General features: G+C 39.5%; 1 protein-coding gene across 3 annotated transcripts in view; it reads right to left on the reverse strand.

The window, feature by feature from the left end:
• The window catches only part of AP1S3 (adaptor related protein complex 1 subunit sigma 3), a 61,176-nt gene continuing 44,576 nt past the window's right edge, over positions 1-16,600 (reverse strand). For 2 of the 3 annotated variants that reach the window (XM_019753690.3, XM_088793836.1), the window contains exons 3-5: positions 14,853-14,961; positions 6,851-6,988; positions 1-2,043 (exon numbers count right to left, since the gene is read on the reverse strand). In XM_019753690.3, coding sequence (XP_019609249.1) covers positions 2,008-2,043; positions 6,851-6,988; positions 14,853-14,961 — 283 coding nt within the window. In that variant the 3' untranslated portion in view covers positions 1-2,007. Of the gene's footprint in view, positions 2,044-6,850; positions 6,989-10,432; positions 12,811-14,852; positions 14,962-16,600 lie in introns of those variants that run through there. The other variant, XM_088793837.1, reaches the window with a different exon arrangement.

The following is a 16,600-nucleotide window of genomic DNA, read 5'->3' on the forward strand; positions in this document are numbered from 1 at the left end:
TTTAAAAATTTAAAAATATTTTATTTTGAAGTTTTATACAAATTTAATATATATTATCTTTTCTTTCACTCAGTAGTTTTATCATAATTACATATTATAAAGAAAACATAATGATTATTTTCACCAAGACCCACATAAGATGTCCCGCAAGTTCCTCAGATTTACCTCAGAGTGTCATATCATTATGTCCCTTTTCTATGTGTGACACTGACATGAAGCCTGAGAAGCCCTGTCTATAGCTAGACAGTGTCTGATATGGAATTCTCCAGATATGTGTAGTACATTCGAATGAGGTTCAATAAATACCTCCATCCAAAAAAGGTGGAAAACTTCAAAAGAATCAGAAAAACTGTGAAGGTTTTACAGAAAGTCCTTCTTCACTAAGCTGTTTTTAAAAATAGTTCCTCCATATTAATAACAACAAAAAGCTGCACCACAAACTCAAGATCTAAAGTAAACACAGGGATCAAAAATGATAGTTAAACTTCAATCTGATGCCATAATTGTAACATGATTAATTGAGGAAATATGAGCTATTAAGAGGCAAATAATTGCTTTACTTTACATACTGATCTGAGTTATTTCCATTTGATGATGGTTATATTGAGGAACTGGTCAATGTTTTCCTTCTGTTCTCCAGCTCTTGCTATTTTTGCCTACATATGTCTGGTAAGACGAATCAAAGAAGGCGTTTTTTCCCTCACGTTCTCTAAAGGTCTACCTTACGGGGTCTCCTAGAGAATCCAGCAGCAAGCATATTCTGAGAGCATTTGAGTGTCCCTCACCACTCCGGTAGGAATGATACCAGACCTCAATACTAACATTGAAAATGCACAGGTAAGACAGGGCACCGAGATGGAACATGACAAGCTATTTCCTAGCAATGCCTGATCACATTCACTACCTGGTTACATAGAACTTTCATTCCAGGAAGCATGAATGTGATATATTCACAATAATAATGGCCAGCAGCAAATAGTTTCTTTGGGGGTGAGGAAAGGAAAAAGGAGAAAAGGCATCTACCACAGAGGCAGCAATAATATTAAATGCTCTATGTAAACCTAATAAACAGTAAATCGTCAAATATCTTAGACATTAAAATGTATTTGAAACAAAATCTCTCAAGCAACTATGAGTGCTTAAAACATAAAAGATTATTAAAATAGTAGCAGTAATAATAATTATTACTATTGTTATTCATCTCTATTATACTATTTTTATAATAAGGAAAGTCATAGACACTGTATGATGTCTAAAAACTTTAATAAATATATTTTTATTTTTTGTAGAAAATGCAACCTTATTGAATTGTCCCTTATATTCAATTAAAAGGTAAAATTGAAACCTCAGCCAAGATAGCAGCTTCCAAGGCCTCAAAAACACTTCAATCCTATACTATCTTTGGTTGTTTTTACTTTATTCCAACCCTGAAAAAATAAATAAATTCAGGACATTAAAATCAGATACATTGTATCTGGACTGAAATTACAGTATTGTTAAGTGTATTAAAAATGTCTAGCATTATGTATGAACTCTAAACTATTAACATAATTTTGAATTATCATACCATTTTAAGAGCTAAACATTTAGAAAAGTATTGATACAAGATATACCTTCCATTCAGAATTATGGATTATTACAATATAGTCGTCAGCCTTTCAGTAGAGGATCAAATGCAACAAAACCATATTGCAACAAATGTATTTAAATTAGCTTAAAAATATTATATGGAATTAATACATTGCAAATAAATGTTCAGTCTATTGAGTTATGGAGCAGTTATTTTAACATCCAGAGCTACAATAAGTAATCATATACAGTATAATACAGGCATGTAATCATGATAAACATGTTAAACAACTTTAATCTTTGCTAGTTAACAAAAAAATCCCTTTTAAATTATTTTTGGCATGGTGCCAGAGGCTCTCTCAAATAACTGGATGTAAGGCATTGTTTCTTTACAAGTCCACAACAGGTAGCACTCAGAGTCTTCAAGAAGATGGACAGTTAGAACGTAGGCTTGTTCATGTATTCTTCCAATGTCTGAAAGACCACAACAAATTAGAACATTTTTACCTTAAGCCACAGCCTTGAGCACTGTGAAATATTTTTCTTTTTTTTACTTATTTCTTTGCATTATTCAAAAGTAGTTTTGAAAAATATACATGGACATAAATCTTTCAATTCCTATCAAGAACGATGGTTCAAAATTTGAGTATAATTTGTATACACTTCCATATGACTGCAACTAACTTTCAACTGGGAAGAAACTAAGCTTGATCATTAATGGCTGATAAGAGAAATGCTAAAGCATTTCTGCCAAGATATCACTGTGGACTTCAGATAAGTGTGTCTTGCTGAAATAATCGTGAGGATTACTGCCAGACACATGTAGGAGAGAAATCCGAATTCTATTTGTATAACATATGCATTGTAAGAGATATTGTACAAAAAATCTTTAGTACACTTATGGCCAAGATATAAAGGATACACAGCTATGACTCTTAAATTTTCTGCCATGTATTTTGAAAAGACTTTCCTCCAAAGTATACAAATTATGTTTCTTCATCTTCCTCATCAGTTACCAAGTTTGCTAAAACGCCATAAGGCCATAATTTTTTTCCAGAACTTTTTTTGATGTTTATATGGGCTCGCAATTACAGGCAGAGTTCAAAGTTATAGTAATGGTATTGAGTTGGTGCAAAAATAATTGTGATTTAAAAGATTAAAAATAGATGCAAAAACCATAATTACTTTTGCACCAACCTAATATAATACAAGCACTTTACCATGCATGATGGATGGACTTTCTTTTTCATGGTTTCCTATAATATATATTTGCATAACACAGTGGACTTTGGGTTGAGTCAACAAGGGAGACGGGGCAGGTGGGGGCGGGGGGGGGTGGATGGGGCTTAGGTAACACTCCTGCCTCTGACATGTTGAATGTGTTCTTTAGCCTGAACCCCAAGGTATGTGATTCACTGGCACCTGCCACGAAGACATCAACCAGCATGGGCCAAAAAGCCAAGTCCAAGGCCAAGCAAGATTGCTCAGAGGATACTAGTATTACAAATCGTGTGTTCTAACTGGTTTCCACCAGCTCTGTTTAGAATTGCAGTGCTCCTCTGCTGAAAATATTAGGTTGGTGCAAAAGTAACTGCGGTTTAAAAGGTTAATAATTGCAAAAACTGCAATTATTTTAGCACCAACCTAATACATGTGGCGAGTCATCCACACTTTCCTATCAAGCTCTTGCACCTCCTAGGTGAGCACAGGCCAAGAGAAGCGCACGCCCGAAGACCTCTGCCCTGTATCTCCTCCTGCAGGCACTGCCCATGTTTTTAAACTAAACAAGCGAATCACGCTGGCCAGGGCCCGTGCCCGTTTTGTGCCACCTAAAGTTTATACCATTTAAAAAGGAGTACGAAGTTACAAATACAAAACTGGGCATAACGTTGATTTAGAATGAGAAAAGAAATGACAGTAGATTACGAATTTTTTAAAGATGACAAATAGCACACAATCCAGAGCAACAGCATATGGTTTTCCATCATTAAGCGCTCGGCACAACTGTATAACATCTCCTTTGTTCATTGCACGGCCGTATTCTTTGCAGTTAAGAGGTCTTACCATTGCAAACTTGACTATATGAACTTAGAACCTTGCAAGGGGCCTAGGCGAGTAAAGGCCCTACAGTTGTCACATTACTGGCTTCATAGTTCACTGGCCTCTGGTTATGGGCAATGCCTCCCACCACTGGTTAATTCCATCTGCTACCGTGTTTCTCCGAAAATAAGACCTAGCTGGACCATTAGCTCTCATGCATCTTTTGGAGTGAAAATTAATATAAGACCTAGTCTTATTTCAACATACATAAGACAGGGTCTTATCTAACATAAGACCGGGTCTTATCTAACATAATATAAGATCGGGTCTTCTATTAATTTTTGCTCCAAAATACGCATTAGAGCTGATGGTCTGGCTAGGTCTTATTTTCGGGGAAACACGGTAGTGACTTCCAGGGCTGCCCTTTCTGAGCCGTGCTGTTACTCAAATTCTATGAACCAAATACGGATGAGGTTGGAATTTTCTTGAGCTTGCTACTTTATAGGTTGGAACAGCCTTAAAGAGCTCTGCCCCGGACTTTCACAGCAGCCCTAGAGACTGTGTCCTGGGACCCCTCTGTCACCTGCCTGGCACTGCAGTGTTTCTGTGCATTCAGCACTGTGCATGCTACGACTTTTTACTGCATTATGGTTTGGCTTAGCTGCTAACATTTGTGATTTAAGTGTGACAGTGTTGGGGTACACCTAGCCATTTCTCATCTACACATATACTTGTGATGTTTCCTACTGCTTAAACTAATAAGGTACCACTTGACCCTCCCTTCTGAACTTGCTTTCTGATTCTGTGGTCAAAACATCTTCTGTTTGTCGCCCCCACTGGTAATCCCAAGAATTGCAACCTCTGCAGTTGGCAGTCACTATCTTCTTTCAGTTTCTTTTTCTTTCTAATCATGTTGCACCTCAGTCCACAGGTCTTAGCTGTTACCTTCAAAATAAGGTTCCACCCAACGTCATTCCCAGCCTATTCAATTGTTCGTTTCTTTTCCAGATGATCGATGTCTAGCCCCAGTACATTCAGAACAAGCTTTCGACATTTGGAAATTTAAGATTATGTATTTTCTCACTAAATATGGGGAGGCAGCCTTTTATTCTGAGAAACTTTTATTACACAGGGATCAGGGGAAAGTCCCAGGGGCTACGTTGAGGTTTTCAGCTGGACTAAAAGTGAAAGCAATGTTACAAAGGCCTCCCTTAAACTTTAGCAACCACAAATACCTGCTTAGGTCCAGAGGACAGAAAAAAAAGCAGTAAGTTTTCTTTTCTTTATGCAATTGTATTACATGTGCTCATTCATTCTAAACGTCTCTGACTGGATATACAAAGCAAACCTATACAAAGTCAATTTTCTAGCCAGCTTCCCAAATGTTCATTGACTTGGCTTAAGTACTATAGGACAAGCGAACACTGATAATGCTGTTTCGATTTGGCAGGTGCTGTTAATTCAGCAAGAGAGGTTTAGAGGGCAGTCATGACACTGCCCACCCACTAGGGGGACATGGGGGCTAAATGGAGGGTCCCCTGAGACCTACCCATCAAGATCTTGCACTCAATCACCAGGGACATAAACTACCAGTTAGCATTTAGTTGTGAGAGGGCTCTCTTTTGGAACTAGATGTACCAGATACACTGCAAGCTCTTTAAAACTCTTTCCTATGGGGAGGAGTGGAGGGGTAGGATGGAAGATTCAAAATAACCCAGGTGTGTCTTGACCCCAATTCAAGAAGCTTTAATTACTGATGTGCCCAAAGACCCTGTTTAAAGTCTGTTTCTCCTATAAGGAAATTCCACGGTAAAGGCTTTGAGGATGAAATTATAAACAACCCCCTGGCATATTTTGAGAAAGGCAGTTCTGTGGAATTTCCAAACCACTGATTTCTCAAACACGTTGTAAAATTCCCTTCCTGTGGCATCTGGAACGAGCCAAATAAACATCAGGAAGTTTATGTGCATTTTTTGAGGTGAGAACACCTCTAGTAATAAATGCACCGGCCTCCAAGTAGGCACACACAGAGGCTGATAGGTGCCCAGTCAGACAGATGTCTTCCTCAGTGTCCATTCACCTGAGGACTGGTTCCCTAGATGGGCAAGAGCAAGTCATCAGCTCAGGTGTGCAAAAACAGTTGCTGGGAAATCATGCCTCATGCTGTTTGATTAATTTAATCAGTCTCTTATTTCCAAGCAGCAGGAAAAAAGGCTTTAAAGGCCAATTTTTCAGAGACAATTGATAACGCACCAGAATCTCTTGACCTGTTGTTATGAAAACAGAAAGATGGAAAGACCCAATGATGCTGTGGGGAAAAGTACCTAGCGGTGATGCGACTGGGTCGAGTCATCTCATTTAAGAGGGCAAAGGTCAGTAGGGTGAAGTGCTCTTTGTCACAGTGTCCCTGGGAAGTTTGAAAGGACTATGTAGGTATGTTCCCTCATTAGTACAAGGCAAATCTGGACTGCATCTAAAAGAAAAGGCTCACTGTATTTTATATGAATATCAGAGTCAGGAAGGCAACCAAATGGATGCTTCAGGGTCCATTTATACCTAGGCAAGCAAGCCACATAGTCCCAATTTATTTATGCAAATCAGAGCACACTACAGCCACCCCAGGGGGTATAAGGAACTTTAATTAAAATGATAAATGCCATCTTCAATAATAAAGCTCTAATATCCATGGCAAATGAAATAATGATGTCCTGCTAGTCTTTCCCAGGGCAGCACAGATATTTTAATGAAAGTCTTTTTATACCTCTCATAAAATTATTCTTGAAAAGAATAGCACCAAGTATTTGATAGCTTTTTGATAGTGAGGTATCCTCACTAAAAAGCTCAAACAGGAAGAGCAAAGACTCTGGAACCCTACTGCCTGGGTTCAAATCTATTCCACACTTACTAGCTGTGTGATATCGAGCAGGTCATTTAACCTCTCCGTGTCTTAGTTTACTCATCTTTAAAACAAGGGCAACAACACTACCTATCAGAGTTGCTGTGATAATTAAATACGTTAACACATGTAAGTTGCTTAGAAATGCTACCCAGCACAGAGTAAGTACTCATTAAGTGTTGGCCAGTATATAATTACTACTACCACCACCACCACCATCACCACCACCATCACCACAACCACTGCCGCCACCACTACCACTACCACCGTCACCATCACCGCCACCACCATTATCATCATCATCATCGTCATCTTTTCCCATTACATGAGAAACTGAGTACTGACCTCCTGCAACATATCAGAATCTTCAATAGCTTTGACAGCGGTTTTCTTGGATGTTTCCTGAATTTCTCCACCCATTATAAACTCGTCCAATATAAAATAAGCCTTTTCAAAGTTAAAGATAATATCCAGCTCACAGACCTGGTAGGACAAAAAACAATAACAAAAATACTTTGATAAACCTGCATTGGAATCAGGGGAAACACTGGCAAATGTCTGAAGCATTTTCAACAGTTACAGTAAAGAGGCATACCACAGATAAAAATATCAGATGGTATGTTAAGGACAGAAAAATAGGACTAGGGAATTCCAGGCTTTTAATAAAAGCAGCAAAACCACATTCTATTAAAGCAGAGCATGTCCTTGGGTGATATTGTTTAGTGTCACAACAAGGAATTTGAGACTTGGTAGAGGAATGAGGCAGCCCAGCTCATCTTTCAATCTGCAAAATGAAAGTTGAGTACCTACCATATTTCAGGCATGAGGGCAGCACTTCATTTCTCCTGCTCTCTGATCTGTAAGTCTTGGCTCCCAGCTCGAGGACTCTCAGACGCTCACTCTTCAGAGCTCAATTGTGCTAATTTTTCTCAAAATTTTGTCACAGGCCAGTGGCTCTCAAACTTCAGAATGTGTCCAAATCACCCAGAAAACACATTAAAACAGACACTGCTGGGTCCCACTCCCAGAGTTTCTGATTCAGTGGATCTGGGTAAGGCCTGAGAGTTTGAACTTCTACCAGGTTCCCAGGTAATGCTGATACTGGACATGTCGAGAACCATTGTCGCTGTCATAGAGCAGAGTCTGATAGATTTGGTTAAATGGAGCAAGTGGCCAGATTACTCCCCATCATTCAAATAAGGCTCGTTTCCAACTCTTTAACCAAACAGTCACTCAGGCGTTCTCCTTGCTGTTTCCTTCCCACATAGCCCTCAACTCGCTGACACTTGCCAGACCCTCTTGAGGGTCTGCTAACTGGAAGTTTTCAGTCCTCCCCACCTTTATCTTCTAGCAGCATTTGATACTCTTCACCATCTCTTTCTTGAAAATGACCTCTCTCTCACTCCCTGACGTTGGCAACCCCGTTCAACGCCTGTTCTCTTCCTCCATCTCTGACGATCCTTTCTCAGGTTCCTTGGATTACCGTGCATTTGTTTAAGAAGTATTTATAGAGTGCCTGGGACATATCAATCAGCAAAACAAACATCTCTGCTCCATGCTGCCTACATTCTAGCAATCTACCTTCTTAAATATTGGGGTTTCTCATAAGGAAAAAAAAAAAAAATATATATATATATATATATACACACACACATATATGTATGTATATACGTATTTTTCTTCCTTTCTCCTAGACGTACATTTTCTTTGCAATACCTGTATTCTCCTAGACAATTGCATTGACTCTGCACAGCTGTGTCTAGCATACATGTGGCTTAACAAACTTAGATGCCTGGCCCTGATCTCCTTCTGGAATGCTGGTCCAATATTTTCACCTGCTAACTAGACATCTCTGCCTGGATATTCCTCAGTCAAAGTCACTATGTCCCAAGAAGTCAAGCACATTCTTTTCCCTTTATCCCAATTTTCCTTTGGAAATGCAACCTCTTCCTAAGGGCTCAGTGTAACGCAATCTGCAGTTCAATTTATTTTCCTGTTCCTCCTCTTTCCTCTTCCTCCTTTGGTCTCCTCCCTCTTAATTTGGTCACCAGTTCCTATTGAGTCCATTGTGTAAATAAAGCCCTACCCCTTCCTGTCTTCCCCCTTTTCACTGCTGCTGCTCAGGCCTGTAGCAGCAATCACTCAAGCTATTGCAGTGACCTTTTAGGTGGCATCTGTGCCCGCTCAAGGCCAGTAACTACTGACACTAAAATGCTGACTGTGTTCCACTTCTGCATAAGGTCTTATGTTTAAGACAACATTTGAGCTCCTCAGCATGGCATGTAGGACTGTTTATGACCCAGCTGGGGCCTTGCTCTCTGGCTTCCTGTGACATCCCTCTCTCTATGCTATAGTCAAACATTCCACAAGCTCACCATGTTCTTTCATGCCTTTGCACTTTGCACATTCCAGCAACTCTTGGTATGTGCCCTAAATGTCCTTTCCTTTATTGTGCTGGCAAAATCAAACTCATTTTTCAAGGCCAAATTCAAAAGTAAGGGGTACAGTGTTTCCCCAGTTCCCCTTTTCCCACATTCAGTATGTGCACTAGAATATGCTTACTTATCAATCACTCCCCCTGGATTGTAAGCTCAGGCACAGACCTTGCCTTAGTCATCTTTATATCCCTGGCACCTGGCACACAGTAGGATGCAATAAATGTCTGCAGGATAAATGGATGAGTCAGCCACCACATCGGCCTTGCTTCTATGATGCTGCAGATTAATGGCTTCTCAGATCAACAGTTCTCTGATCCCACTGAATACTATGACTCTACATAAAATGGATGTCAATATTTTTAGCAAATTGCTCCATATATTCAGGATGTAGGTCAATAACCTTGCAGACTACATAAGAAAAATGGTTTATGTTGACAAATCCAATTGAATATAGAAGCATAAGAACAAATGAATACAAACTGTAATAAATGGCCAACTCAGAGAAACTCATTCAACTCATCTGCAAAGGTTATGGTCTCTTTATTCATTAGAAAAGAGCATCATATCACTAATAAATGTTGTATGTCTACATCTATCTCTCCCCTCCCTCGAGAGAGTCTCTCTCTCTCTCTCTCTCTCTCTCTCTCTCTCTCTCTCTATATATATATATATATATATATATATATATACACACATATATATATACATATTTCAAATCGAGACATGTATATGTATATATATGTATATACATATATATACACATATATATGTGTATATATATATATATATATATATATATATGTATCGATTTAAAATAAGAGTCTATCCAGACCTTAAGGGCTTCCTCTTAAGAACAACTATCAGAAAGAGGATGGCATGATAAAAGCACATGTTCTCAGCTAATGGACATTTTCTTTTACTTCTAGAACATTCTCATTCCAAATGTTTGAATAACAGTGAAACCTAACTCCCCAGGCAACAATGCGGAGAGATCAGAGTACACTGTGGGCCAGGCACTATAAATAAGGTTGAAAGTATAGCAACAGAGTGGGGATAATATTTGCAACATACATAATGGGGGAAAGAATAGTATCCACAATACAAAAAGATTCTTGCAAATCCCTAAGATAAACATCACAATAAAAAAGACAAAGACTGTCAAGAAGTAATTCATAGATGAGGCAAGACATGAAACACACCAATACACATCTAAAAAGATGCAGAGCCTCACTAGCAGTCAGGGAAATGCAAATTAAATTAATTTTCATCTGACAATTAAGAAGATATAATATCCACTGCTGGTGAGAATATGGATAAATAGGTACTCACATTCACTGTTGGTGGGATCTATAAATTTTATAGGCCATTTTGGAGGGTCAAGTTATACTATCTATCAATTTTAAATGTACAAATCCTTTGACCCAACCCTTCCACGAGGAATTTATTTCTATGCTCAAACTAGTGCACAATATGTGAACAACAAAAACTATTCATTTATAATAAAATTTATTATCATTTATCATCATTTATAATAAAAATTGGAAACAACCTGAAGTCCATCCATAAGGAAATTGTGTAAATGGTGTATGGTATACCCCCACTTGGGTATGGATGGTATATCACGGGAATTCTGCATAGAATTTGGAAAAAATGGGGTAGATTTTCATGGAGAAACATGAAAAGAGCTCCAAGATAGATTTGTAAAAGGAAAAAGAAAGTTGCAGAATAATATACATAATGCAATCCCATCTTTTATTTTAAAAAGCATATGTCCAGAAGGATAAGTAAAAATATGCATTACTTTGCAATTTTAAACAATATAGATAAACAGAAAGAAAGCACAGTAGATCAGACATCCATGCACGTGAAAGGAGGTACAAGAAGTAAGCAGTTACCAGAGGTCAGAAGAGGCAGGAAGTCATAGTAGCAAGAGCAGAGTTCACGGCAGGTGTACACCAGGAATGCAAGACAGACAGGAGCCTCTGAGGAGAAACCAGCAACCAGAATCCTGCAAAGTGAACCTGACAGATACTCATGCAAGTTCTCTGGCAACGTCTCATACCCCACTCGCAGAGCAGCCACCCACCCCCAAGCCTGCAAAGCTCGCTAGCAACCATGGGGCAATTAATTTACTGAACTTTGGTTCAAGGGATAGAGGTAAGGTAAGGTGGTACACAAAGCCAGGTACACACAGTACACACACACACACACACACACACACACACACACACGTGGATAATACACAGTTACTATCTCTAGATCAGAGGGGACATGGATGCACGACTTCTACTTGCACAATGGAGAATGATACCAATGGACAGGTATTTCATATATAGTAACCCTAAAATGCTATTTCATGGCTATTACTTGAGTCTAACCCCAAGGGGTTATTATATTTCACAGAAAGAGGAGAAAACATTTCAGGAGAACTTTAGACCAAATACAGGTTCTTCAGTTGCTGCCTAATTACTCCAATACTTCTAATTCCACCTTAAGGACGCTGTCCCCGTACATCAGAAACCTGCCCTTGATGCTCAAATGACTCTGTTCCATCTCATTGTGCAAAAACACATGGCTTCTGTGTTAATAAACACACGAGCCTCTTTACTTATTTTTTCCTCACTTTCTCATGTATCTATATTTTGGAAGACAGCTTATAAAAGGCAGAAATAATGATAATTCAACTTTATCTTTGCTCTCCAAGCCAAATTATGGTAGAGCACAAGGCTTTCCAGTATTTTAATAACTAAATCCTTTTGGGTAGAGTCTAAGAAGGACCTTCCCTTACTGAATTCTGTTCTAAAGTAAATACCAAAAAAATCAAGTTGTATACAATAGATGTATAAAACTATACATAAAAATCCTAATGCAAAGTACAGCTACCATACATAGCAATTGACGGTTTCTAAAGAACTCGTAATGACACTGTGTGTCTGATCCTCACAAAAGCCCCGTGAGGTTAGCAAAGTAAATATTTCTACTAATCTTTTTAAATGTCATTTTTCTTATCTGTAAAATAGAGGTGTATGATGGTCCAAATCATGGGCCTGCTTAGTGAGCAAGCTGACACCAGGGTCCAGCAGGACTGAGTATTCCCCCTCTTACAAGACAATTCCCTCCATCAGGATCAACGCTCTCTGAGACAGCAACACCTCCTGCGTGTGTCAGTAAAACACTCACACACACAACTGTCTGCAATGGGGAAATATGGCCGGTATCTCAATCCTGAAACACACCTTTATCTACTGTGAGACTCAGAGGCATTTTCTCTTAGCCTCTATAAATTGCGATTGATACTACTTGCTGAAGATTGAGAGATTAATGAGTTAATCCTTGTAAATCTCCTTAGAATTGAAAAGTGCTAAAAAAAAAAGAAACTATATAATTTAAATTAGGAGCCAGAGATTTTGATTTACCTGTCATCAGAAGGTAATACTTTCCAGTGTTATAAGAGAAGCTCAGTACAAAGTTTTCCCTTAGATAATATAAAGGCAGGATTCAAGGAATCCTTCAGTATTAACACAAGAGGAAAAGAAAACCAGAGAATATTCCTCAGAAATGTCAATGAGACACAGTGCTGGTGGTAGGCTTTGCTCATCACTGCTAATTAACAAGAACTGAACACACACCGGGCAGATAGCCTTGAATTGCTCTTAGCTGCTCTTAGCTTAATGAAAGATTCATTGAATTTTTCAGTGAATTAAATTTTGGTTCCTGACAAAGACAGAGCTTCTAAAGGTATGCCAAAATAAGATGAAAAATTAATGTTAGGGAAATAGAAATTCATTCTGATTCTCCTGTAAGTTGAGCCCAGCATTGGTGAAGGTGATTCAAATTCTCAGGAGAAAGCCACGTGTTCTGAAATACCTGAAATTTGGTCAGATAAGATGGAGATCAACATTCAGCCCGAATTCACATGATCCCAGTTGGATTAATCTCGGAAAACACAACAGCCCAAACCAGAGTACAGAAATGAGGAAGAGGAGGAAGGTTATGGGAAAACGTGGGCCTCAGGAAAACTCCCTCAGGCCTTTGCAAAGGCCGAGTCTGGAGTTTATTTCAAAGGAAAGTACCAAAATATCAGAATTCATTTGAATAACACAGAGCATAATCTCAAACTGGAAAATATGCTATAATATTACTTCTTTGCAAATCTCTTTTAAAAATGAAAATAAACTTACTGCACCAGGAGAAAGAGAAAGAAGTGATCTAGCTGTCTTATTACTTCTGTATACCGACCAACCTGAAGTCACTGAAGCAACATTTTAGGTTTTATCATATTTACAAAGGAAAAATGACGTGGGAGGGGTGGGAATAAAAGGGAGGGATGGCAGGAGGAAAGACAGGAAAATTCTTTCAGAAACCTTTCAAGCGCTCATCCTATAAAAAGTATTGCAACAAATCTGATAAAACCCCAACCAATACTGCAAGTACTGCTCATTCCATTAAATAGACTACAGAGAACTCTTCTGGAAGTACCAGGTCGGTGCAAAAGTAATTGCAGATTTGCCATTATTTTAACCTTTTACATCGCAATTACTTTTGCACCAACCTAATAATCAATTCTTCTAACAACACTTAATAAAAATCTTCCGTGAGCAAGGGAATAGGGGAGAGGCTGTTTCTGAGAAGAAACCATTTCCCAAATCCAATGATTTGTTTATTCAGAGTGTGAGCTAGACGAAATGTGTCTGCAGCATTCACTAAAATCAAGCCCAGAGGTGATTACAAGTGTTGAAAAAACAAACAAATGAGTCCTAGGTCATGATCTCGAGAGACTTGCAGTTCGGCAGTCAAGCAAATCCTGTACAAGTTAAGGAAAATACAGGGCTGGTCCATGTCGCTGGAGCACTGAGCATGTCAGGGATGTAAAGAGAGAGAAGTGAGAAGGTTGGAGAAGTGGTCTGGGACCAATGTTTAGAAAGAGTAAGTGCCAGGCTAAGAGGTTTGAATTTTATTCATTATAGATGGAGAGCGAGGAGGAGGAATGTTGGCCCAGAGCTGTGCTTTGTAAGGACCCTGGTACCCAACAGGCCAGGCAAGGGCCAGAGATGAGGTTTAAAAAAGAAGCAAAAGTATAATCCCAAGTAAACCTAGACTAGGGAGAGTGGCAGGAAGGAGATGAATTTTAGTCCAATTTGAGTAGACAGAGGCGGGTTTTAGTGAAGGCTGGAGAAAGAAGAGACCTTTGGCACTGAAGGATTCTGGGACACAATACATTCAATCACAAAACAGAAGATGTTTGGTTCTTGTCGCATTAAGCCTGAGATGACTTTGAGAAGCCCAGCAAAGACCATCATCAGCAAAGTGAAAAAGAGTCACCTGGGAAGGGCTTTCCAGGAGAAAAGGTCAAGTCAACACACAGGAGAGAAGGAAGAGCCGGGGAAGAGCATTTAGGGAGTGAGGACTGGGGCACCTCATATAATATATCACTTGGCAATAAATGCAAGGAGATGGAATAGCAATGTGAAGGAAAAGGGTTTGGATTTTGTTTGGTGGTTGGTGTTCTTTTTTTCCCCCTTAGGTATAAATAACATTAAAGAACACATGTCACTTAGTAGAAAAAGCCAGAAAGGGGATAAAAAGTCAAAATAAAAGAGAGATGATAGTCAGTGAGGAGGAAGGGACAGAATATCAAGGAATCCTTCACAATTAAATTCTAGGTCATTAAACATGGTCTCCAGTGCCGCTGTGGTCTGAAGATAGAGACACCACCTGCTTCTTGAGAGCTTTAAATCGATCATTTACTAAGAATTACAGGAAGTGGGAAAGCCTTGTATTCGGATTCTTGGTACAAATGCGATTCATAGTTTAGATTTCAGAGAGAGAAGGAATGTGACGAAAGACAGAACTGAAGTAAGAGCGGAGATGGAGACTAACTGATTCTAATAGACCAGAGCAGCACTTACATTTCCAAAGTATTTGTCCAGCAACTCCACATAACGATGCACAATCTCTAGTGTCAAGAGCTCATTGTCCTGATTTTCTACTGCACAGCAAAAATATAAACTAGCATACCTTGAAAAGAAAAAATAAAGGAAAATATGATGACTCATTAAACAACCATGAACATGTTTCCCTCGCAATGAATATGCACTTACCTCCCGCTCTCCCATTCAAGTCCAAGAATAAAATCATTATTCATCATATCCCATATCCTCCAAAAAATGTAAAATAGAACATATAAAAATATCGAGTGATTGGATCATTTCTGTTCATCACGTGAAAGGCCCTCAACAAAATTTTACCTTGAGGAACTATTAATCAGGGGGACAGAGTTCTTTGGCCCATGGTCATCAGGGTGTCTGTTCATGCCCCTCCCTGACTTATGAATTGTCCTTTCTAAACACCGAACCCTTGACCAAGGGTTTCAGGGGCCCACGGCGCCCACCCTCTCAATTCACACTGTCTTGCAGTTATTCTGTATGTCTCCATCCTCAGCCTGTCAAGTCACGTGTTCTGTGTTTCTTCTGCCTAAAATACTCTTCCTTACCCCACCTGTGTGGCTACCTCTTACTTCTCCTGTAGCTCTGAGCTTGGATATCATTTTCTTTCAGGAAACGTCTACCTTCTCCTACTGGATTAGATGCCCCAGCTACGTATCCCCACATCTCCCCCATCAGAGCATCTGGTCTCCTCACTGTCCAGTCCATGGCCTGTCCAACCCCCCAGACCAGGGGCTTCCCAAAGGTAGGTACTGAGTCTGTCTTGTTCACCATTGTATATACCAGGTACCTGTTATATCTATTGAGAGAAACACTGAAGTATATTCTTTGTACAGTGGTTTAAAATACAGTTGAACCCAAGTTTTAGAAAACCAGTTAGGCAGAGAATAAGGACAAGCTTCTTGTCAGCAAGTACTAAAAGTTTTGACCTTGGATCCAGCCAAAGGAGCTTTGCCCAGGCACTTCCTGGTAATTTAATCCTTTAAATAGAGTCTGCAGAAGTTCTTTGTCTTTCCCCTTCAGGTTTTATAAACCCCTTGCAAGAGGCTTTCTCATGTTTGTTTTCCTTCTGGAAGTTGTAGTAGGATGCTGGCTGCAGGGTCAGGTCGGCTGTGTTTTGGTTCTGGCTTAGGCATCGTGATCTGGGTCTTTATGGGCAAAATGACTTTATCTCTTGGGGCTTCAGTTTCCTCAACTATAAATTGGGGTTCCTTTCCAGTAGGGTCTTGCCATGGCAAGCAGGTGCAGTAAAGAGAAAATATAAGGCTTTAGAGCCAGAAAGATCTGGATTTGAATTCTGGCTCTGCCAACTATCACTCAGTATTATGACTGGAGATTAATTACTTAAACTCTCTGTGTCTTCAGTTTCTTCATTTGCAAATATGAGTAACAATAACAACGCAAAGAGCAGTCCAATCTCTGTACCACATTAATCTGCATTTTCCCCATAATATTTATCACTAACTGAAAATGTTTTTGTTTTGTTTTTCCCTTCTTCCACCTCTCCCTCCCCTCCACTCCGGTTTAAGCCGTGTTCCTCAGTCTAGTTGTGTAGGACACAGTTCCCTAGCCCATGCTGGTATTATAAGTCTTGCACTCCCCCCAGCTGAGGCAGTTGGTCGCCAGCCATGGGTCGGCCGCTCACAGCAGCTCACGGCAGCCCCCGGCAGCTTACGCCAACCTCTGGCTGCTCACCGCAGCCCAGCTCCAGG

Source organism: Rhinolophus sinicus, chromosome 17, assembly GCF_057876585.1.
Source record: "Rhinolophus sinicus isolate RSI-liver-muscle chromosome 17, RSI-T2T, whole genome shotgun sequence".
In the NCBI taxonomy this organism is placed as follows: Eukaryota; Metazoa; Chordata; class Mammalia; order Chiroptera; family Rhinolophidae; genus Rhinolophus; species Rhinolophus sinicus.